This window comes from Microtus ochrogaster, unplaced genomic scaffold (genome assembly GCF_000317375.1).
Source record: "Microtus ochrogaster isolate Prairie Vole_2 unplaced genomic scaffold, MicOch1.0 UNK122, whole genome shotgun sequence".
Classification (NCBI taxonomy): Eukaryota; Metazoa; Chordata; class Mammalia; order Rodentia; family Cricetidae; genus Microtus; species Microtus ochrogaster.
In genome coordinates, this window is record NW_004949220.1 from 123,494 (window position 1) to 146,668 (window position 23,175).

The 23,175-nt window shown below is 38.6% G+C and overlaps 2 protein-coding genes across 6 annotated transcripts in view; one reads left to right on the top strand and one right to left on the bottom strand.

The window, feature by feature from the left end:
* Positions 1-5,770, bottom strand: part of Kbtbd3 (kelch repeat and BTB domain containing 3) — a 48,411-nt gene extending 42,641 nt beyond the window's left edge. The window contains exon 1 of one of the 5 annotated variants that reach the window (XM_005371700.3): positions 5,596-5,770. The gene's annotated coding sequence lies outside the window, so the exon portion shown is untranslated. The other 4 variants (XM_005371699.3, XM_026778286.1, XM_026778285.1 and 1 more) reach the window with 4 other exon arrangements.
* A 119-nt stretch (positions 5,771-5,889) lies between these two features.
* On the top strand, positions 5,890-17,943 carry Aasdhppt (aminoadipate-semialdehyde dehydrogenase-phosphopantetheinyl transferase). Its single transcript, XM_005371701.3, has 6 exons — positions 5,890-6,204; positions 6,471-6,696; positions 11,705-11,826; positions 12,399-12,560; positions 13,537-13,608; positions 16,161-17,943. The coding sequence occupies exons 1-6, from the start codon at positions 6,022-6,024 to the stop codon at positions 16,323-16,325; spliced, it is 930 nt and encodes a 309-aa protein (XP_005371758.1). The 5' UTR covers positions 5,890-6,021; the 3' UTR covers positions 16,326-17,943.
* Positions 17,944-23,175: the final 5,232 nt, after the last annotated feature.

The following is a 23,175-nucleotide window of genomic DNA, read 5'->3' on the forward strand; positions in this document are numbered from 1 at the left end:
ACTAGCTCTGTAGACCAGGCTGGTCTCGAACTCACAGAGATCTGCCTGCCTCTGCCTCCCGAGTGCTGGGATTAAAGGCTTATGCACAATAAGAAACAAAAACACACAAACAAAACAAAACAAAACAAAACAGACCAAAAAAATCACTTTCCCCTTGAGCACACTGCAGAGTACTTATGTCAGCAGTTTCTTTACTGCATCCCTTTTCCGTATATCTGGTGTCAAACACTCATACATATCCCCCAGTTTTCTTCACCAGATCCACTTGAGGGGGTACAGCTAAAAAATTACCAACTTCACAATATGGTTTAGGTTTTTACTGTAATTAAGATAGAACAGCCAGAGGCATCTGGAAGAACTCACTAAATATAGCAGGCTGAGCTTTAATTGGCAATACTGTACATCAACTTCCTATATATAAGGATCACTCTATGTTGCCTCTTAAAGCCAGATTCCAAATTCATACACTATGTGCTATTCCTTTATCATTAACTACTATGCGGAAGAACACATATGGTAAGTGGTTATGGAAGTAACTTTCAAACAGACTATACTGAAATTACAATAATCATTTTAAAAATTTAAAAGCTAAAGAATTAGGCTTAACAACAAATTCTTGTTATAAAGTAGTAACATAAAAGCATGCACATGCTACCTGAAATAAGTAAAATTAATTAAAGCTAGGCTGGGTTTAACCTCATCTGGGCTTTGTTTGACTAGAGCCTCCAGTCATTGGGATGTAAATATGGAGTTTATCATAGAAGTTAGTTAACAAAAGTACTGTATTAGTCAGGGTTCTTTAGAGTCAGAGAACTTAGGGAATGATTCTCTCTCTCTCTAATATATGTAATGTGTACATATATGATATATTATCTACATAATATATACATTATATGTATATGTTATATATTATATGTATAATATATACATGATGCATAACATATTACATTTGCAATATATACATAAAATATGTCATAACTGTCATTTATTGGATTGACTTACAGGCTGCAGTCCAGCTAATCCAACAATGGCTAGCTGTGAATGGGAAGTCCAAATGTTAGAATTCAGGCATTATGCTGGTCTGGCCTGTCATCTGACAGAATGTACCCAGGCTGTATTCTGGCCAGCCCAGGGTCCTGGCTTGTGCTCAGGTGCAAAGATTCCTGTAGGAGTCAAGCTCTGCCCACTTTCACTTCCAGATCATTCTTCTGAAGATGCAGATCTCTCGGCTTCTCACCTCCTCCCTCCTTGTCTCTCCATTTTCTCTTTCCTTCCCTTTCCCTTTATCTCCATACTCAGGCTCTCTCTGCATGGTATATTCTATCACCTGTCATGGTCCTCACTCATCCCATTTTACAGTACCAAGAAAGCTCAGTCCCACAAGCTGGAGGTGTCAGTTGGTCTTCTGGATATGCTGGAATCCCCAAAGAACTATTCTCTGATGCCAGTGAAGGAATGGACATGCAAGTAAGGTGAAGGCAAATGGGCAAAGAGCAAAAGCTTCCTTCTTCTGTGTCCTTATATAAGCATCCAGAAGCAGGTATGAAGTACATTAAAGGGCTGTCTTCCCACCTTAAGACTAAAATTAAAGGCGTGCATCTTTCTGACTCAATACCAATATCTAGATCAAAGGTGCATGTCTTCCTGCCTCAAACATCCCGACAAGAAGTTGATTCACTCACTTTAAACCAAGCAGAAAATGTCTCACAGGTGTGCCCTCCATTTCTGGGTTGTAGCTCAATCCAGATGTACTTAAGTTGACAACCAAGAACAACCATCACAAGTACTGAGTAGGAACTAGAGCTGTTTTGGAGAATATGGCAGAAATACAACTATACTTCCTGCATTTATTTCTGTTGTGTGGCAGGCTACTTTCCCGACACCCGCCGCCTGCACAGCTAGCTTTATACCCAAAATAATTATATGGAAACTGTATTCTTTTAAACACTGCCTGGCCCATTAGTTCCAACCTCTTATTGGCTAGCTCTTACATATTGATCTAACCCATTTCTAATATCCCTGTAACACCACGAGGTGTCTTACCTGCGTCTGTGTCCGGTAGGAGAATCATGGCGACTCCTTGACTCAGCTTCTTTCTCCCAGCCTTCTGTTCTGTTTACTCCGCCTACCTAATTTTATGTCCTATTAAAGGGCCAAGGCAGTCTCTTTATTTAACCAATGAAATTAACACAAGCCAGAAGACTCTCCCCATCATATTTTCTTCCTTCCTTCCTTCCTTCTTCTTTCCCTCCTTCCTTCTTTCCTTCTTTCCTACTTCTGATGGAAGCAGGTCATTGGTTAAAAAAATAAAGAAACTGCTTGGCTGGCCCTCATAGGTTAAAACATAGGTGGGAGGAGTAAACAGAACAAAATGCTGGGAGGACGAGGAAGTGAGCTCAGAGACTCGACAGCTCTCCTCTCGGGGGCAGACGCCTCAGAGAGACACCATGCTCCCCGCTCCCAGGAAGACACACGCGATGAAGCTCCGACCCAGGATGGACGTAGGCTAGAATCTTCCAGGTAAGACCGGTGCTACATAGATGATTAGAAATTGGCTAAATTAATATGTGAGAATTAGCCTAGAAGAGGCTAGATAGAAATGGGCCAAGCAGTGTTTAAAAGAATACAGTGTCTGTGTAATTATTTTGGGGCATAAGCTAGCCAGGTGGCTGGGGTGTTGGGGACGCAGCCCCGCCGCTCCTATTACTACACTACTTCTTTCCTTCTCTTTCCTTCTCTTTCCTTCCTTCCTTCCTTTCATCTTCCAGTGAGGATGTGCTGCCACTTGCTTTGCATGTCTTGTATCCTTTTTAACTCTCTAGCTACTTATATAAAGCAAATACTATTATTATCCCTAACTTTATAGATGGGGAAATGAAGTTTTGCTAATTCAAGTACTAATCCAAGTCACATACAGTGAGTAAGTGGAAAGCTGGAATGTAAACCCAGATAGTAAGAGTCTGGAGCCCTTGCTGTCATCAACTACACACTACAGCCTTTTTGTGGATATGCTTGTTGAGACCTAAATGACGGAAAGTTAAATCACTGGTGGGAGAAAATATATAAAGCCCTCAAGTGAAAAGCGAGTTTTAGAAAATTATAGGTGGCCAGTACAATTCCCAGGAGACAGAGATGGCAGAGAGCAGGTAAAATAGCTGTGATTCTAACATCAAGAACCACTGACTAAAAACATGGCAGTATTTTGGTGCTATTGTCATTCATAGAACATTTCTAGTTCATAAGTGACAGATAAGTTGAAGGAAGGTTATTTGTTAGTATATTTACAGAGTAGTTATTATTGTGCAAGGCATTTTAAAAATGTATGACAACAAAGAGCTAGACATTTCCTACTAAGCTGTATCTTTAGCCCAGGGACATGATAAAAAGCAACAGTATCCACGACTCTGAAGTGTTGGCTAGAATGGTAATCAGCCCTCTAGCTCTACAGTATACACACAAATTTTCTTTCTCTGCTAGACACTGTGGGGAGTTTCTGCAGAGTTATGTAGCTGATTTGATTCTGAAATATTAGTATTAGCCTTGATCTGTCTTTTGTGACTGCTACCTTTTGTTTGAAGTATGTAAATCTTATCTGAGAGTTTTTGAAGGGATTAAAGCCTATGCAAAATCTGGTTACAGGAGAACTCAGCAAACTGAGACTGTCCTGTGATTTTTGGGAACTTGCATTGGCATTGTCTCTTTGGGGGGCATAGGTAAGAGGTTTTAGTATATAGAAATTAACTTACTTAAGGTGTGAATTGTATAACAATAAAAAAAGCCCTTTGCAAAGCAGCAGGGTTAAGTTTGCCAGAGACCCACTTGCAGCTGGGAAGGCTAAAAATTCATTCCAGAGAGCCTCTGTGTCTTCTTTATTTCATTGACCTTGTGAACCCACACCCAATAAAAGACACTTTTCATAGCATGCATATTCCAGAACTCTCCTCTTTAAAATCACATCAAACAAAATAAGAATAGTCCATCCCTTGACTTCTTATTCTCCCCTAGGTACCACTGTATTTTTCTACTCCTTATCCAGAAAAATATGTTTGACAATACTCTAGTTCCATCATTTCCAGTCCTGATGAACCTAGTCATGTTCCTGTTTAGCCCTACTCAAGCTGCCCACACTATCATTAAAAACACATGCAATGATACACTGCAATACGATGCTTAATTACATAAGACGCAAAGCAGAAATATAAGTGAATTATATTTACTGTCATGGGCTTTAGTTCTTGCTTACTTATCTATTCATCCTCACATTGCTTACTGTAGCTTTTTCTGTATGCTGCAGATACCGTGTCGCATTGTGAGCTCTCTTCAATTCTTAAATAGCATCCCATTCATGCTTTTAGCAGGCAAGATGCTGTATCAAGATAGTACAGTCTGTAAGTACATACTCCAAAAATCCCAAGTCGAGGGGGCATGTCGTATCACAAAAATGTTAATGGGAACAAGTAGGATCAGACTAAAGCCATCTTCAAGAGTACATAACTAATAGGCAGTGGTTGTGTAGATTAGAGTACTGCTGGCCTTTCCAGATCCTTCCTGGCAGTCTTAAGGGGGATGTTAGGAATATTTCTTAAGATGAGCCTCTCTGCCAATGTAAATAATTCCAATCAGACCAAACTAGACTGCGGGCTTTCTTGACCCTCCCTGGGGGTCACCATTTGGCAGGCTTTCTTGGAGTGAAGTATGGACTACGGCAACTCCCAGGGGAGGGGGCTTGAAATGGAGTTTCCTGCCCACTATTCCAAAGACGGATTCCAGGGCCTGGGATGAGGCTCCCATTATAATATTACAAATGTTTGGTCAAAAACATCACCCCAGTTTCCTAACACCCCTTTATACAGAGAGTCTGGAATATCATAGCCCACCTCTCCAGGGAAGGTCAAGTCCACTCCCACAGGCTACTTAAACTGCCCCCCAGAGAATTAAGATGTGGTCTCCTTGTTTCACGTGGTCACCTGTTTCCTCTCTTCCCCTCTCCATGCTTTCCCGGAGCCACCCAAAAACAATGCACTAAACATGGGCATTCGGTCTAATTTGGTATGGTTGGAATTATTTGCGTCGGCGGAGAGGCTAGTCTTAAGCAATAGTCCTAACAGGGGATAAGCTGAATCAGCATGGCACCTATCTACCATCAAATGCAGCGTCCATATTCATCTCCAGAGATCAACTTTTCCTTGGACTCGAACTCCGGGAAGTCTCTGCTCAAGTGTACGTTCACAGAAGAGCCGACAACATCTATTTATGAGAGTAACCAAGGAAACAGGAAAGCACCCCTGTGACTTTGTATCATGTCTAAGAACAGCATGCGGACTTAAGATGCAAGGAGCCGTGACTTGAACTCTTGCGGGACTCGTGTGAAAGTAAAAAGGCCTGCACCCAGGCGGCTCTCGGAGGCCTTGGGGTAATAGGGAAGTACGGGGAGGGTCGTTTCGCCATGCACAACTCCCGGGGCAGCAGATTCCTCACTGTACACCCTCCCTTTTCGGAGCGCCCACGGGCTGCACCGAGGCCGGGGGTCGCAGGCCCCTTGCACCGCCAGAAGACGCCACTGCCCTCTTTCTCAGACCCCCGCAGCTCACCCACCTGCAACCGCAGTGCCTGAAGTCTCCACCCAGGTCCAGCCTGAGAGCTCCGGCTGTGGTTGGCTCGTGCGGCTGTCCTGTTAGCTCGTCCTCCACTGTGAGTGGCCTAACGGTACTGGGAGGCCTTGGTCCCGCCCTCTCCGCGGCTCCGGAGCCGCGTTCACCAGACGTCACGCTATGCGGCGGAACTCGGAGCCGCCTCTCGCCGACACCGCCCCCATCAGCCCTGCCCTCTTCCCGACGCGACCTTCGGGTTGGGGGCGGAGCATCACAAGGCCACGCCCAGCGCCCGTCTGCTCCAGGGGAGGCTGTGGATACGTCACAGTCAGGCGCCCAACTTCTTTGTGCGGACGCCAGAAAGGAGGTGGAGGCCTTGGTCAGCCCCGCTCGCGCCAGCGGCTGGAGAGCGGCAGTTGCTGTGAGGCGCATGGTGTTCCCAGCCAAGAGGCTCTGCGTGGTGCCGTCCATGGAGGGCGTTCGCTGGGCCTTCTCCTGTGGCACCTGGCTGCCGAGTCGAGCCGAATGGCTGCTGGCGGTGCGGTCGATCCAGCCCGAGGAGAAGGAACGCATTGGCCAGTTCGTGTTTGCCCGGGACGCCAAGGCGGCCATGGTACTCGAGGCCTGCGGCTTTGGGCGGGCAGGAGTCGCCAGCCGGGTGGGGGCTCTGGCGTGCGCCACCTGCTTCCGCCTTTGTGTTTGAGGCCTGGGGCTCTCACCACTGACTCCTCCCCCGGGATGTTGCCTGGGGAGGGCCGTCCACTTAAAAGTGGAGTCCGTAGTAATCGTTTGTTTAGTAATGCGTATGCTTTAAAAGTTAAAAGCTTGGAAGTTACCAAATACACAGTATGTACCGTGGGTTTTTATGTCTTTTAACAGGCCGGTCGTTTGATGATAAGGAAATTAGTTGCAGAGAAATTGAATATCCCTTGGGATCATATTCGTCTGCAAAGAACTTCAAAAGGAAAGCCGGTTCTTGCAAAAGACTCTTTGAATCCCTATCCCAATTTCAACTTTAATATCTCTCATCAAGGGGACTTTGCAGTTCTTGCCGCAGAACCTGAGTTACAAGTTGGCATTGATATAATGAAGACTAGTTTCCCAGGTAATGATTCATTTTTATGTCGTAGTAAAGTGAGTTATGTCTCAGATCTTAACTATTAGACAATTGTAGACCAGAATGCTTGTAAGTGTAGACACTTGCCATGCTTAATTTCTATAGTTACTACACCATTTTAACCACCTACAGCTACGTTGTCTCTATATACATGCACACATTTTTCTTGGCATATTTCTTTTTTTCTTGCTGTTGCAGAATACCTGAGGCTGGTTTACAAAGAAAAAAATTTATTTAGGCTCATTTTTCTGGGTTCAGGGAAATTCAGAGGACTGGGATAAAAATTGATTTATTCATGAAGGTGGTGCACCTATGGCCTTCCGATACTGTTGTATTTTGCAAGTAAATTTCAACATGAATTTTCAAGGTAACTAACTTTATTGAAACGCAACTCCAGAGAAATGACCTGGTATTATAGAAGCCTTATTCAAAATTAACTGCTACTGCAAAGGAGTCAGGATGAAGAGGGGAAATCTTCACACTAGCTTTTCCTCTAACTAGAAGTTAGTGGAGAGGCCACTAACATTGAGAAGGAAGACAGCACAAGACACTGTCTGCCTAGAAATAAACAGATTTTACAACCAGTTTCGTGCAGTGTTAACTGTGGTCAGTACTGAATAAGTCTTTACTAATAAACAGTGTCTGCCTGGAAACAAACAGATTTTACAACTGATTTCATGCAATGTTAAGCCATTACTAATTGAAGTTTTTAATGGTGAGAAGGTAGTTGAGCAGAAGTTGAAAATTCTGCTAATGCTTTATTAAATCTTTGACCCCCAGCAAGTTTGATTAAAGCCTTTCCCTTCACGGTTTATTTGGCTCAAAGTTTAGATGCTCAGTATCACAAGGAAGAGATACATTCTGTTGGGACTAGGGTCATTACCATCTGACTGATTTTCAAATTGTGATTGGATCATCCTTTCTAAGTGAAGACGAAATAAACACCAGTTTGCTTCTCTGGTGATTTATTAGACCAGGATAGGTGAAGCAGCTGATCAAGGAATATTCTTCAGTCTTGTTAAAAGATGGAAGATGTAGTGTTGAATAGAAGGGAAACTACTCTTTACCAAGCATTGTTAACTCTTGAGATATAGTCACCTTAGAGGAGTACCATTAGCATATCGAAAGAGGCAATTCTATTATCTACATTTTGTGTCAATAATGTCAGATATAATGTGAGAAGTCATTTTTCATATTACCTATGGTGGCTAAGTACAGCTCATTTCCTAAGTAGATTTAGACTTTGAGATCCTAGCACAAGTTGTGGAAATTCCAATGCTTAGGGAGAATGTTGTTTGCCTGGTCAAGTTTTGTCCTCATTTCCTAATTTTCATTTACTGTTAAAAATGTTTGGGGATTTGGGTGTAAAGAAGATAGTTTTATGAATTGTTCAATTTGGCAGTATTTACAAAATAAAGTTTGAGAAGAAGTAAGAATTCTAATTGCATGGTTTTCATTTTCATGTATGAATTTATTATAAAATACTTTAGATGTATATAAAAATAAGTTAATATTTTGAGAAGCAATTCTAATTTTAAATAATTAATTAAAAATGACTGTTGCTAGTTGTACTAACACACATCTGTATTCTCCGTACTTCTGGAAGTAGAAGCAGACTGATTATGAGTTTATAATAAACTCATCCTGAACTACATTGCAAGACCTTATCTGACACACATCCCAAAATAGATGTTGTTATAGGAATTGATCTCTAGAGGAGCTATTGGATTATAAGTATAAATTAAGTGTAGTTGGTATAAAATAGGCCCGGATATTACTAAAGAGTCACAGCCTATTTCTTGTTTCCTCTCACATTCTTTCCTCCTCAGTATTAGTATACATTCCTAAGTGATTCTCCAGACAGAGCTGAGTGATTTTGAGATATGGACATCAGTTTTAAAATTGTGAAGTAAATTCTCATTACACATATAATAGAATCAAAACTCCTGAACATAACCATGTTATCTTGTTCTTTTCTGCTTTCCCTTCGTAGGCATCTACCATTTCTCATTTCCTTCTGTTTTTTTTTTTTGATCATCGTTTTCTGTCCATGCTGCTCTTTTATTGCTTCTAGTTAGATAGACATTGCTTATCCCTCCACCTTTGCTAAGTAGCTCCCATAGTCTTTGAGAAGCGTGAATAATTTTATTGTTTGAGTTTTTGGATTTTCGAGACAGGGTTTCTCCGTAGCTTTTTGGTTCCTGCCCTGGAACTAGCTCTTGTAGACCAGGCTGGCCTCGAACTCACAGAGATCTGCCTGCCTCTGCCTCCCGAGTGCTGGGATTAAAGGCGTGCGCCACCACCGCCCAGCTTATTTGAGTTTTTGTATATGTATGCTTATGGTGCCAATATTATGTATGGAGGCCAGACAGCAACCCACAGCTGATGTTTCCCTCTGAAATGTCACCAGTCTTCTTGAAACAGAATCTTTTAAATCTGTAGCTCAACAATTAAGCTACAGTGGTTAGCCATTGTGAGCCTTAGGGTTCCTCCATTCTCCTCCTCAGCAGTGGTACTCCAGGCCATACAGCCACACTTAGAATTTTCATGTGGGTTCTAATGGCTGAACTCAGTTTTCCATGATTTGGTGGTATGCACTTTGCTAATTTTGAACTTTCTTCATAGTTGAATGGTGAGTATTAACTGAGATGCTATTCTATTACATGGAGTACTGGAGACCCTGTTTGAGAGTGATGTAGATGGGCTCTGATGTTCTGGTAGTACATTAGAATGTTTTTTGATAAGTCTAGAATAGTAGCTAAGGGTTCTGTTGATGATTTTTGTTTTGGGTTATTATGTTTACAACAATTTTTTAGTTGTGTGATCTTGATTACATAGAACAAGTTAGTAACTGACATTATCCTTTAATAACTACTCCTTTAATTAAACGCTTAAGAAGGATCAAGTTTTTCTAAACTTAACTGAGAGTTCACATGTTTTCCAGTCTTTCACCTTTTTTTACATGTTTTTAATATTCAGTAGGATGATTATTATAGTAGACATCAGTATAGACAAGTAGTGTTAAGAATTTTTCTGCATGTATGCTCAGTAATTATGCTGATATTTTGAGGGACAAATTTGTTTTTCTTTTGGGATTGCCTAATAGTTTTTCTTCTAATTTCCTATGTAAAGTGGAATAAAAAAATACTTGGCTAATGCACTTTCCCCTATTAAACCACAGGGTGGTGCTGCTGGCCTTTAGTTAAGTATTTATGGACTTCCCATTGTTTGCTGTTTATCTTCTGCTTTAATATTTGGCAAACTATAGTCATTGATATTTTTTTAGGCTTAAGTAATGATTTATATCATTGTTTGACTTCCTTGTATGTTAATAGTTTAATATATTCCTATTTTTTTTATCTGATTGCCTTTATACTTAGGTAAAAATTAAAGGAATTCTTGTAGGTTCTAAGTGGAAAACTTTAAAAAAACAGACAAAATGACATGGTAAAAACAGGCTTATCTTAAATTTATGAGTTTTGTTTATTACACCATTAAAACTAGTTTTATACAAAGAATGAAATATTCCAAATCCAAGTTAAAGTGTTTCTCTCTTGATTTTATATATGCTACTTATGCCAGAGTTAATTAAAAAAATGTTTCTCTTTTAATTTTGTGGTTTTGGATGGTGTGTGTGTGTGTGTGTGTGTGTATGTGTGTATGAGAGAAAGAGAGAGAGAGAGAGAGAGAGAGAGAGGAGAGAGGAGAGAGGAGAGAGGGGAGAGAGAATTTGGAGGCCAGAGGTTGCCATCAGGTGTGTTCTTCTGTCACTTTCCACCTTAATGTTTTTTGACATGGTCACTTGACTAAACCTGGATACTGGTCATTGAGTTCCTGGGATCAGCTTCTTCTCACTCCTTTACCCTGACAGGTGCTTTTTCCCCCAGCGTTGGGCTTACAGACACTGGTGACTGCTATACTTGCCTGTTTTTCACAGGGGCTGAGGATTGAAACTCAGGTTCCTATGCTTGCTAAGCAAGCTACCCATTGAGCCATCTCTTCTGCTTCTTAACTTTTTTTTAAGGCTTTCTCTGGGATGGTATTTATGAAGCTAGTAAAGGCCAGAATCGGTGAATGAACTAGTTTTTATTGAAATGCTCTAGTAATTCTTAGTAAGGTGAAAATGAGCTTTAGATTACTAAAAAGTTCCATCCACGTCCCCAAATGGTAATATTTCCCTGTTATAGGACTCTAAAAATCACATTATAATATTTCAGTGCTTGAAAATAAATGAGAATCATTGTTGCAGTCTGAAGCACTACATATTTGTGGGTTAAGCAGAAAGGATCTATTTTTGAAGTGGGAGCGCAGGGGATCCATAAACATCTTTGCACAAGAACTGATTTGTAATGTTTTCTTCCCTGACTCACTATGGGAGAGGTATTTGGTTAAACAGTGTGCATTGTTTAACTGACTTCTAGTTGCAAGCTATTATAAGACAGTTATTTTCTTTTCCCCCTAGGGAATAGGTTAAAAATTTAAAAACCAAATATAGCATAGAAATTTTGTTTTGGTTTTCTGCAAAGTATTTGGTCAGATATAAGAAATTTTGTTTTACTTGTTTAATATTTATAACAAGTTTGACTTCCAAGTATTAAGTTTTTGGGAGCATCTTTTGAAAAAAATGTTCTTTTTCTGCTTAATTACTTAATTCACAATTTCATGAACTCGTATTAAACTCTTCTAGGTTAACCCATGGTTGTCATGGTGAGTTATTTTTAATACCTACCTAATTTTGATATGCTGATATTTTATGTAAGAGTATTTCTTATTGTTTTTGATGTTTATGGTAGTAGGAATTCATTTCAGGGTCTTGCATATGCCAGGCTTGCATTCTACCACTGAACTACATTTCAGCCTCTTTTAGAATTATTGCCTGTATAAATTGACTTTCCTTTTTAAGTGCTCTTCAGTAGCTTCAGTGATAAATAGCTTATTAAATTCTGTTTTTCCCTTTTGAATAGAATGACTATTTTTATATTCTTTGATTTGACAGGTCGTGGTTCTATTCCAGAATTCTTTCATATTATGAAAAGAAAGTTTACCAACAAGGAGTGGGATACAATCAGAAGTTTTAGTAATGAATGGACTCAGCTGGATATGTTTTACCGGCACTGGGTATAATTTTTTTGTGATTTTAACAGTAATAATGTATAATAATTTCCTTGTCTTCGCTAGAAATAAGCATGAAAGACTTGGTTTCCTGATACTATCATACAATGCTTTATTTAAATGGACAAATTCCTTGAGAACTTTGATATTTTTTATTATTTATATTATATTGTTATACCATTTATTTTGAGAAAATTTAACCTGTAATGTGCAATTAGAAGATAGCTTATTTTTAAAGCTAAAGTTTTATTTACTCATGATAATATGTTCTGCATTAAACTGATGCATATGAGCCTTAATTAACAGAAGATGTCACTTCAGTGTCTTTATAGTTTAGTTAATTCTTTTAGCAACCTGTTGAGGATGGCACTATTTGGTCATTATAGTTTACATTTGAGATATCATAACAAATAATTTATCTGAATACTACTAGCATTATTTGTTTCCAATTATGTTATAATGAACAAAGCAAAGGAAAAAATAAAAACATGGTTAGAAATGCAAATGTATTGTATTTGTGTTATGAAAAGTTTTAGTTATTGAATACTTCAAGAGAAAAATGTCCATTTTCCTTGTAGGCACTAAAAGAAAGCTTCATAAAAGCTATTGGTGTTGGATTGGGATTTGAAATGCAGAGGCTTGAATTTGATATATCTCCATTAAACTTGGATATAGGCCAGGTTTATAAGGAAACACGTTTGTTCTTGGATGGGGAAGAAGAAAAAGAATGGGCTTTTGAGGTAAGAAATTTGTTGTAATTGTTATAGCTAAGACTTTGCATATTTATATGTATGAGGAATCTGTGATGTTCCTAATATTTACAAGAAGAATGTGAGCAGTTATGAGTGTATGTCTGTCTTGATTATGAATAGATTCAAAGTGTATAACAGAAATCTAATTATTAAAACTCTTCTGTCCTAACAAGGCGTAGTAGTGCTTGCTTTTAACCTAAGCATTTGGGATCTCTGAATTGGAGGCCAGCTGGTATACAGAGCAGCCAGTTACTTGGTGAAACCTTGTCTCAAACAACAACAAAGAACCCAAAAAACAAGTATTAATATATTAATAAGAATGCTTGGGACTTGTGTTTTAAATGTTACTGACTGTCCTAGTTAGGGCTACTATTGCTGTGATGAAACAGGGTGACCAAAAGCCAGCGAGGAAGAGAAAGGTTTGTGTGACTTACACCTCCATGTCTTAGTCATTACTAAAGAAGTCAGGACAGGGACTCAAGCAGAGCTGCTTATTAGCTCCCCATGGCTTGCTCAGCCTGCTTTCTTAGAGAACCCAGAACCCTAACCCAGGAATGGCACCACCCACAATGAGCTGGACCCTTCCACATCAGTCATTAAGAATATGCCTTACAGGCTTGCCTAAAGCTCAGTTTTGTGGAGGTATTTTCTCGATTGTGGCACTTCCTCAACTCTGATGATTCTAGCTTGTGTCAAGTTCACAAAACTAGCCAGCACACTGTCACAATGGAGATTAACAAGGCATATACTTTGTTAGTGAATAAAGTACTTAATCTTGCTTACATGTTACATGGTTCCAGGAGAGGTGCGTGTGTGTGTGTGTGTGTGTGTGTGTGTGTGTGTGTGTGTGTGTGTGTGTTGGAGGGAAGGTAGTAGAGGTATGTATAAAGTAAATAAGATTTAGAAATGTAAAAAGAAGTCTTGATTTATGTTTTATAATTTGCATTAATCTTTTTTTCTTCAGGAAAGTAAAATAGATGAGCACCATTTTGTTGCAGTGGCTATTAGGAAACCTGCTGGATCTAGACAACAGAATGTAAGCTTTTATGGTCTTTTAAAAATCTTGCTAAAAATAAGAATGATTAAATGATGGTTTTGCTTTTTGAAGAAAATTCTAATTTACCTAGTTGAGTTAGGGGGTCAGAAGTCTTGGGGTTTTGTTTGATTCACGAGCTTCTAGTTTACAAGGTTTTTTATTATCAAAATTTTTTAAATTATCTGGTATTTTATACACTCACAAAAAACTTACAAGATCTTGTTAGCCTTATATTTAGAAACCCTTAAACATTGCAAAGTAAAGTTTTGATAGTACTGTCAAATTTTTAGTAGAAATTCATTATCGCCACTATCCTAGTTACAACAAGAATTTATTTCCTGGTGAATTAGGGGTGTATTGAATATAAAGGTCACCAGGTTGGTCGATAGTGGAATCATGTTACAAATTAAACTTACTCCTAGCATTATAAATTGTTTCCAGAGTTTATGTGAGACTTCGTATGATATTGGTCTTCTGTATTTTTCAGTCATAATCTGTTTATATTTCTAATGGTGAAAACTCCAAGACTCAATCTACATATAGCTGTAGTTGTGTGCAATTTCTTTGTGGAATACTAGTAACAAAATGTATGCCTTTGTTTTATATGCAAACACACACACGCCTTCATTATTACTTCTAGAAAAATGATGTAATCCACAGAGCATTTCTTTTGTAAATAAAGACTGAATTTTGTCTTGGACTATCTTGAAAAGGCTAGAATGTTTGAATTGATACTTGATAGGAGACAGTGTGATTTGGGTTATTCATCTTATTCAGCTTCATGCTCCCTCTGAATACTTTTTTGAGTACATTTATATAGTTCTTTATTTTAATAATATGTTCATTGCAAATGTTAAATGTGTATAGAATGTATTGTGATCATATCTATTACCTCTAATTCTCTTTTTGGTTCCCTACTCTGCCTTTTTTCCAGCTTCATGTGCTTTAGGGTAGGGTTTCTGTTGTTGCTGCTGTTATTAATAATCTCAAGTCCAGTTAGTGCTGCTCTATATAGGAATGGGGAGATCCACTGAGTCATGAGCTATTTTACTGACAGCCATATCCCCAAAGTAGATTGTCTACCTCTCCCTGTAAGGATGGAGTTTCAGAGACCCTTATCTTACTCATGTAGGAATTTTGATGTGCTTGATTTTGTGAAGGTCTTAAGAGTTGATGGGTATAATACCATGCCGTGTCTTGAAGTCAGCATTTTACAGCTTTCTTCTTCATGTGCTAGCTTTTAAATTTTTTTCTGTCCACTCTTCCTTTATGTTCCCTGAGCCTTAGATGAGGGGAGGTTATTGTAGAAGGCTTCGCTGAGCACTCACTGTTATTTATGTTTGGCACATGACCAGTTATGAGTCTGTTGGTTAACTGTTACCGATTACAGAAAAAAGGAAAAAAGAAAAAAACTCCTGATAAAAGGGGAAAGCAGTACTATGGCCATTAAAGTAATAGAAGGCAATTTCACTACATGACAGTTCAACATAACAATTGTAGGTTCAGCCCTGAGGGCCTGTGCTGTCCCCAGTATGATCTTTTGACCCAGTTTTGCATTACTAGGTGTGAAATTCCTCCTGTGGATCAAGCCCCATATGCAGTAAGAAAGTGGTTGGTTACCACCATAATGATATGCCACTTTTGCAACGTCAGTTAAATGTTTGTGCTTTCAGTACTTCTTCTTTCAGTAGAACCTCTGCAGCATAGTGGGAAAACTAGGTTGTAAGTCAAAGCTTACCTTTTGACTTGTGTGGTCAGCTTTTCCTGACCCTCTGTTTCCCATCTGTAAAATTGAGATGACAATATTTTAGCATAGCCTAGAAGCCATATAAATAAGTACTGAACTTTGTTAATGTCTGAAGTTCAAGTATTTAATATGAATTGATAGCCCTCATTTGAAGTGCTTTGTGCTGAAAGTGTTTTGGAGTTTAGATTTTGTACTATTTTACTTATATATAATTATATTTTGGAATTGACCCAATTTTAAATATGAACTTCATTTATGATTTCATATATACCCCCTACATGCAGCCTAAAGGTAATTCTATACAATGTTTTTAATGTTTCTGTGTTCTGATTAGCTTGTCACATGAAGTCAGGTGCCTTGTTGGTACTTAGTAATAATTTCTTGAATGAGTGTCATCCCTGTGTAGTTACAGCACATCTGTTGTAGCAGGCCTACACATCAGTAGTGTTTCAAAAATTTTGCCTGTGGCCCAATTCTGCTTCCCAGAACTACACATCTTCAGATTCCTTGTATGTATGTATCCTGAGTCAAACTTTGTGCATACAGATCTTATTAAGTCTGTGTTAAGCAAATTTTGTAGGTGGTGGCTGTGTGTAACTTGGAAAGCAAGTTCACATCTCACTTTTTTACATTGGTAACAGTAGTATAAGGGGCAAAAACAATATTCTAGAAATTTTCCTAAGCCTTGATTTAATATTACTGAACTAAAATTATTTTGTAATTATAAAACTAATCATTCAGTTAACATGAAGTATAAATAAAAACAAGGCAATCTATTTTTGTTTCTGTTTCTTTTCTCTCTTAGAGTTCATATCAAGATGATTCTAAACCATCCCAGAGGCAGTTTACCATTCTTAACTTTAATGATTTGATAGCATCTGCTATTCCCATGACACCTGAGGATCCTTCATTTTGGGACTGTTTCTGCTTTACAGAAGAAATTCTAGTACGAAATGGTACTAAGTCATGATAGGTTCCCTGAGTAAGTGGGGGGGGGTGGGGGTGGGATGGCACTCTGTGTTCACTAAATAAAGTGCTTGATGTGGTCAGATCTTATTAAAACATTTTTAAAGACCCAAAGGCTTTTTTAAGAGCAGTTCAGTGGCTTCTTTGAATATGTTTACATCTTCCTTTCCAGTACTCTAATTGATAGAAATGATGACAGAATTTTCCAATGATAAATGTGCTTTATAGAAAGAAAACAGTAAGGTGTAAGCATGCTGAAGGCAAGCATTTTTAGAGAATTACCCTAAAATTAGTTATTGTTCCATAAACTATTATTTAAATAAATTCTATATTAACTTTTAAAAAAGTGATAACATGTTTTGCTCTTCGTAACTATTGTTGCTGCATAAATTTGGTTCTAAAATATTGTCTTCTGTGATGTCTGTGTGGCATTAAGTTGTCATTAGTGTTACAGTACTAATTTTGCCTTAGCAGCAGTAACAGAAACTGCTGCTGGAGCTTCCAGGTTTATTTTTTATAAAGTTGTGACATTTGTTTTATTAGAGATGAATAACCCCCCCAAAGATTCCATCAATCAAATGTGTTTGACATATTTTACCACTGTCAAGAATACACTATTGAAAGGAAAAGCAAAGGCTGGCTTGGGAGAATTTCATTGAGGTAACACTACTGGGCTTAAGGAAGATGTACCATACTGTATTAATTTTCCTCTTAGGGGTTTTAATTGTATCATTAGTGTAACTGGTAGTACAGTGAAAGCTCTGGCATTTTCTGTGCCATGCTTAATTGTGTCTTGCAGACAGCTTTTAGAAATGGAATGATAGATTCAAAGGATTTAAACATATTGTTGGTATGCGTTATTATAGTGCCCTTGAAAAATTGCAGTTTATACTTCAGTTAGTTGTGTATGTGTACCACCATCTGTGTACCCTCTGGTCATCTGTAGATATTGCCTCAATTTTATTTTCTGAAGATTGGATGGGTTTTTTTTTTGGTTTGTTTTTTTATTCTTTCCTTTTGTTGGTCTGGATAACTGAAATTGATACCATAGTTTAAGTTTGTATTTATGTCATTACAAATGAGGTTGATATGCTATCGTTACTGGTTATTTGCTTTTTTTATGAACCTCTTGTTATCTTCATCTGTTGTTACTTACTAAATAAACTTAAAGTGTGAACATAATATATTAAGATGCCAAGACCATCATATTGATGAGAGAATCTACTATATGATTATAGTGCATGTCTTCAGGAATTAGTCTTATTACTGTTAAATATTAAGAAATAGAACAATGTTGTTGTTTTTATTACTAACATTAAAAATTGTGTAAGTTGTATAAAATTATTCAGTAAAAGTATTTTATACTTTTTATTTTATTGAGCATGCTTAATTTTACAAAACATAGAAAACCTTGTAGCATTTCTAGTAGATGAAATATTGTTAACTCCTGAATGAGTATAATACTGAAATGAAAAATCATTTTTTTATTAGAATAAAATGGCTTGATAGTGTGCCAGTAGTGTTAATAATTGGCCTGGCCAGATTCATGACTATCTTCTGTGTAACTATACAGCTAGCATTGAAACGGTCAATTTAAACTATCTTAAATAATGGTTCTTGAACAAATGGCTTTATTGTCTGGTCATTTTGCTTTCTGTGGCTGGTGTGCAGCAGAATTATGGTATCTCCCTCACTGTTAGCTTGGGGATTGTTTGCCTCTCTCCTGTGTTGACTTCCTTTGCCCAGTATGTATTCCATTATATGACGTGTAATCTCAATTAACATCTTAATGACAAAGGCACTTGACAGAATTTTTTTGATAATTTGAAAGAAAAAGGGAAAGTTCCTTGAACAAAGTGATGTGAAGTTAGATGTTTTCATAAATAATTTACCTCTCTTTACTCCAAGCCATCTTGTTCGTTAATAATTTTAATTTCCCCCCTTTTTCCCCAAGTATCCATGGTGTAGGAGGTTTTTCTGTTCATGTGTTGCTTTCATTGGCTAATGAATAAAGAAACTGCTTTGGGCTGAATAGGGCAGAACTTAGGTAGGCGGATGTAGTAATATGAGCGGTGGAGCTGCGTCCCCAGCACCCCGGCCGCCTGCTAGCTTATGCCCGAAATAACAACACACAAACTGTATTCATTTAAACACTGCTTGGCCCATTTCTGTCTAGCCTCTTCTAGGCTAATTCTCACATATTAATTTAGCCCATTTCTAATATCTGTGTAGCACCACTAGGTGCGCTTACTGGGAAGATTCTAGCCTATGGCCATCCTGGGTTGGAGCTTCATCGCTTGTGCCTCAGAGAGCAGAGCTATCACCTCTGCCCGGGAGACGGGAGCATGGCGTCTCTGCTCCAGAGAGCAGAGCTGTTGAGTCTGAGCTCACTTCCTCTTCCTCCCAGCATTCTGTTCTGTTTACTCCTCCCACCTATGTTTTTTTAACCTATGAGGCCAAGCAGTTTCTTTATTACTTAACCAATGACCTTCCTCCATCAGGCAGAGAAGACAGACTGAATGCTTGGAAGAAGGGCAGAGTGGGAGTCGCCATGGTTCTTCTGCCTGAGATTGACACTGGTTAGAATCTTGCCAGTAAGCCACAGTTACGTGGTGATACACAGATTAATGGAAATGGGTTAAACTAATATGTAAGAGTTAGCTAATAAGAAGTTAAAGCTAATGGGCCAGGCAGTGTTTAAAATAATACAGTTTCTGTGTGGTTATTTCAGGGGCAAAGCTAGCTGGGCCGGGAGACAGGGATAAACAAGGGGCCCTGCTTCTTGTAACATCCATGTCTCTTTGATCAAAAACCATTGTTTACATTGTACCATACTGCTCATGTATGCTTGATGGGTCTTTATTAACAATTTCTTACACAAGAATTTTGGTTAATTTAAGGGTGTGTGCGTGTCTGTCCATTTATCCTTTGCAATTTTATACATTTGAGCAAATTTTCAGTTAAAAATTATCAAATTCTATTACTCAGTTAAAGTCTGTTAAAGAATTGGGTTTACAAAACAGACTCAGTAGTTGAAATGTTGCCATCTAAACTTTGAGAACTAAACAGAAGAATGTACTAAATAGAGCTATTCCAAAAAAAGTCCCTTAAAGCAATTCAGCTACTTATATTTTTAAATAAGAAGACATGAAGACAGCAAATGATGTTCATCGGGGATAAGGGATAGATGTACAACCATAGAATCTGTCAGTTTGAGTTTGGTAAAGATGGCTAGATGGATCTTCAATTTATCAACTAAATATTAGCTGACTCTTGTATATTATGTAGATCACAGTTGCATATAACAGTTTATCATCAAAGGTTGTGAGGGAAGAACTCAAGGAGGACAAGAATCTGGAAGCAAGACCTGATGCAGAGGCCATGGAGGATTGCCACTGACTGCTTCTGTCTATGGCTTGCTACTCCTGGATTGTTTTGCTGCTGTTGTTTTATAGAATTTTTGCCTACCAGCCCAGGGCTGGCTCTACTTATAATGGGCTGGACTCTCCCACATCAGCCAGTAATTAAGGAAATGCCCTACAGGCTTGCCTACAGTCTGACCTTAGGAAAACATTTTCTTGAGATTTCCCTCTGATAACTCTAACTTGTGACAAGTTGACAAAAAACTATCCAGTGTAACCATACATCTATTGATTGGTGGGTAGATTTATTCAGGTTTGTTCAGTATATATGTCAATGCCAATTTCTTTGGTACAAGGCCTGTTATGTCATCTAAATGCCTATAAAATTTATGTAAAATGTTTGAATATACATGTTCTATTTGATGGTAATTGTATTAAATAGTTCTTCCCACATGTCATCTCTAAAAGTGTGGTTGAAGACAAAAATAATACAAATAAATGCTGGAGGAAGGGGTGTAGAACATTACACAGTACTTGGCATGTGAAATAGTCTAAATATATTCCTCAAAAAGAGATTTCAAAATACCATATGAATTAAATATTCCACTTCTGGGTATCTAGGCATGATATATATTTTTTATGTTTTTATGAACCTATTCATAGTAATCAAGTTATGGATTTGGCCTGAGTGTCCATCAACGGATGAATACAAAATGTAGTATATGTATCCAATTAAGTTTTATTTAAGCACAGATAATAAAATTGTCACTGCAAGAAAATGTAATCAACTTAGAGATTATATTCACAGGCTTGTATTGCAGTTTGCTTTGAATTGAAACTTCCTGACACTGAGGAAGTAAACAAAATGTAAGCATCCCATATGAAACACAACAGTTAAAAGAAGATGCTGGGATGCAGAGACTTTGACCAGCCTGTTGTGGGAGCTGCGAGCCTCTTCCTACTGCCCGGTTCCTGGCCGCCTGGCTAGCTTATTCCCTGAAATAACAACACACAAATTGTATTCTTTTAAAGAATGCTTGGCCTATTAGTTCTAGCCTCTTCTCGGCTAACTCTCGCACCTGGACTAGCCCATTTCTAATAATGTGTGTAGCACCCCAAGGTGCGCTTACCGGGAAGATTCTAGCCTACGTCTATCCTGGTTCAGAGCTTCATCGCTTCTGCCCGGGAGAGGGGAGCTATCGAGTCTGAGCTCACTTCCTCTTCCAGCATTTTGTTCTGTTTACTCCACCCACCTATGTTCTAACCTATCAGGGCAAGGCAGTTCTTTTATTTAACCAATGACCTTCCTCCATCACCAGCCCAGCTGCCTGATAGTTGTACAAGGACCTCCAACGATACAGCTTTTTATATCTGTTGATACGCTTAGTGATGTGGGGTTTTCAGTGATGCAGCTGTCTTAAAGCATTAATACTTCTTGTCTTAGGGATTCTATTGCTATGAAGAAATACCGTGAGCACAGCAAGTCTTATAAACAAATATATTCAATTGGGGCTGACACACTTCAGAGGTTTAGTCATTGTCATCATTGTGGGAAGCATGATAGCACCAGGGCATACTTGGAGAGGTAGCTGAGAGTTCTGCATCCAGATGAGAAGGTAGCAGGAAGAGACTGAGACATTGGTCCTAGTTTGGGTATCTATAGTCTCAAACCCCACTGCAGTGGCATACTTACTCCAACAAGGCACCTCCTAATAATGCCACTCCCTACATGCTTATGGGAGTCATTTTATTTCAAATCATCACACTTAAGTAATTAATAAGCTTACTGGTCTAGTAACCTAGGTTGGAGTTGGATCATTTCTTTGGCCTGCCTTGAGATGTAGATATTTGCTAATGCCTCCACAGGAAATGACACACTTAAGACAAATATTTTCTCTTGAACATAGAGCCTAGTTTTGTGTGTGTAAGTGTGGGGAGTAGAAGAGAAGGAAAGCCAGAACCTTGAGAGTAATGGGAGGTGAATATAACCAAACTATATTACTGAATAAAGAAAGTGATGAACACTGAATATGTGCTAACAAAGAATGAAGATTACATGGTTTGGTCCAGTGTAGCGACTCACTTCTATAATCCCAGCGTTCAAGAGATGAAGGCAAGAAGATTGATATAAGTTGAAGACCTCCCTGACCTGTAAGATGAATGCTTACCAGAGTTCCATGGCAAGAACCTGTCTCAAAAACAACACATGACACCTGATTTTTTTTACAACAAATTTGTCAAACCACATTCACTGCCATCACTCTCATATAAGCCACTTTCTTAGCTGAATGATCACCTCAGACTCCTTACTGTTTCCACTCTCCACTCAGCCGTTAATTCTTGGCAGCCAGTTTACTCAGGAAAAAACAGAAATTTGCGTGGACTGGGTTAAGATACTTACCTGACCCTACTTCCTATTGGTTTTCACTCATCATCTCTCCTGTAACAACTCACCAATACCATATTCTTTGAGTCTTCCATTCACACTCCACCCTGTCTAGAATGCTTTATATTTTTACACAGTACACTATTAATTCCATCAGGTCTTCAAATAACATCTCTTTAGAGGGTTACATTTTATCAAAATTTGTACAGCATTCTCTCCAAAATCCCCACATAAGTGTGGCCGCTCCACCTTGACTAAATATCATAGAGCTTAAGCCTACTCTTGCTCTTTCAAAGTTATTGGCAAGAAATCTGACCTGAGTGGCTCCAAACAAGATATCCTGACCTAGAGTGTGATAACTTGGTGTTGTAGCTATTGAGATGGTTAATAGAGGTAAATCCACTCCACTTTGACAAAAGGTCAGATAATTCCTGTTCCTTCATTTTTAAGACAGGAGGTTTGAACTAGGGAGTGGCTGCCTACATAATACTTGGTCTAAGGACCTGCCTAAAACATAGAATGCTTAATTCAGGAAACAGTTGCTTGAATTCTCAAGTTTTCAAGCATGTAATCTGTTTTCCTTTGTGTCATGTTAAAAGTAATCTTTTGCCTTCTATCCTTTTCGGATTGGAGTATATAAGCGTATGGAACATAAATGTGGGTCTATTTGATATTCAGTATTCACTGGATAGCCCACCCAGTTCTGTCCTATGTCTCTGTATTTCTTTTGTATCCCTGTTCCTCCTACCTAATTTTTTAAATTCACACACCCCTACCCTGGTGTAGTATTGAGCTGCAGGCTGCTTCTTGCCACCCGGCTAGCTTTACCCGAAATAATTACACGGAAACTATATTCTTTTAAACACTGCTTGGTCCATTAGTTTTAACCGCTTATTGGCTAGCTCTTACATATTGATCTAGCCCATTTCTAATATTGTGTGTAGCACCACGTGCTGGCTTACTAGGAAAGATCTTAACCTGCAATTGTCTGGAGTGGGGGAGAATCATGGCAACTGCCTGACTCAGCTTTTTCCCAACATTTTGGTTCTGTTTACTCCGCCTACCTAATTTTCTGTCCTATTAAAGGCTAAACAGTTTTCTTTATT

What these genes read in the sequence shown, in the direction of transcription:
- Aasdhppt (XM_005371701.3), top strand. Translation starts at nt 6,022, where the DNA reads ATGGTGTTCCCAGCCAAGAGGCTCTGCGTGGTGCCGTCCATGGAGGGC. An exon ending in GGGACGCCAAGGCGGCCATG is followed by an intron (nt 6,205 to 6,470) that starts GTACTCGAGGCC and finishes GTCTTTTAACAG; the next exon opens with GCCGGTCGTTTGATGATAAG. An exon ending in AAAAAGAATGGGCTTTTGAG is followed by an intron (nt 12,561 to 13,536) that starts GTAAGAAATTTG and finishes TTTTTTCTTCAG; the next exon opens with GAAAGTAAAATAGATGAGCA.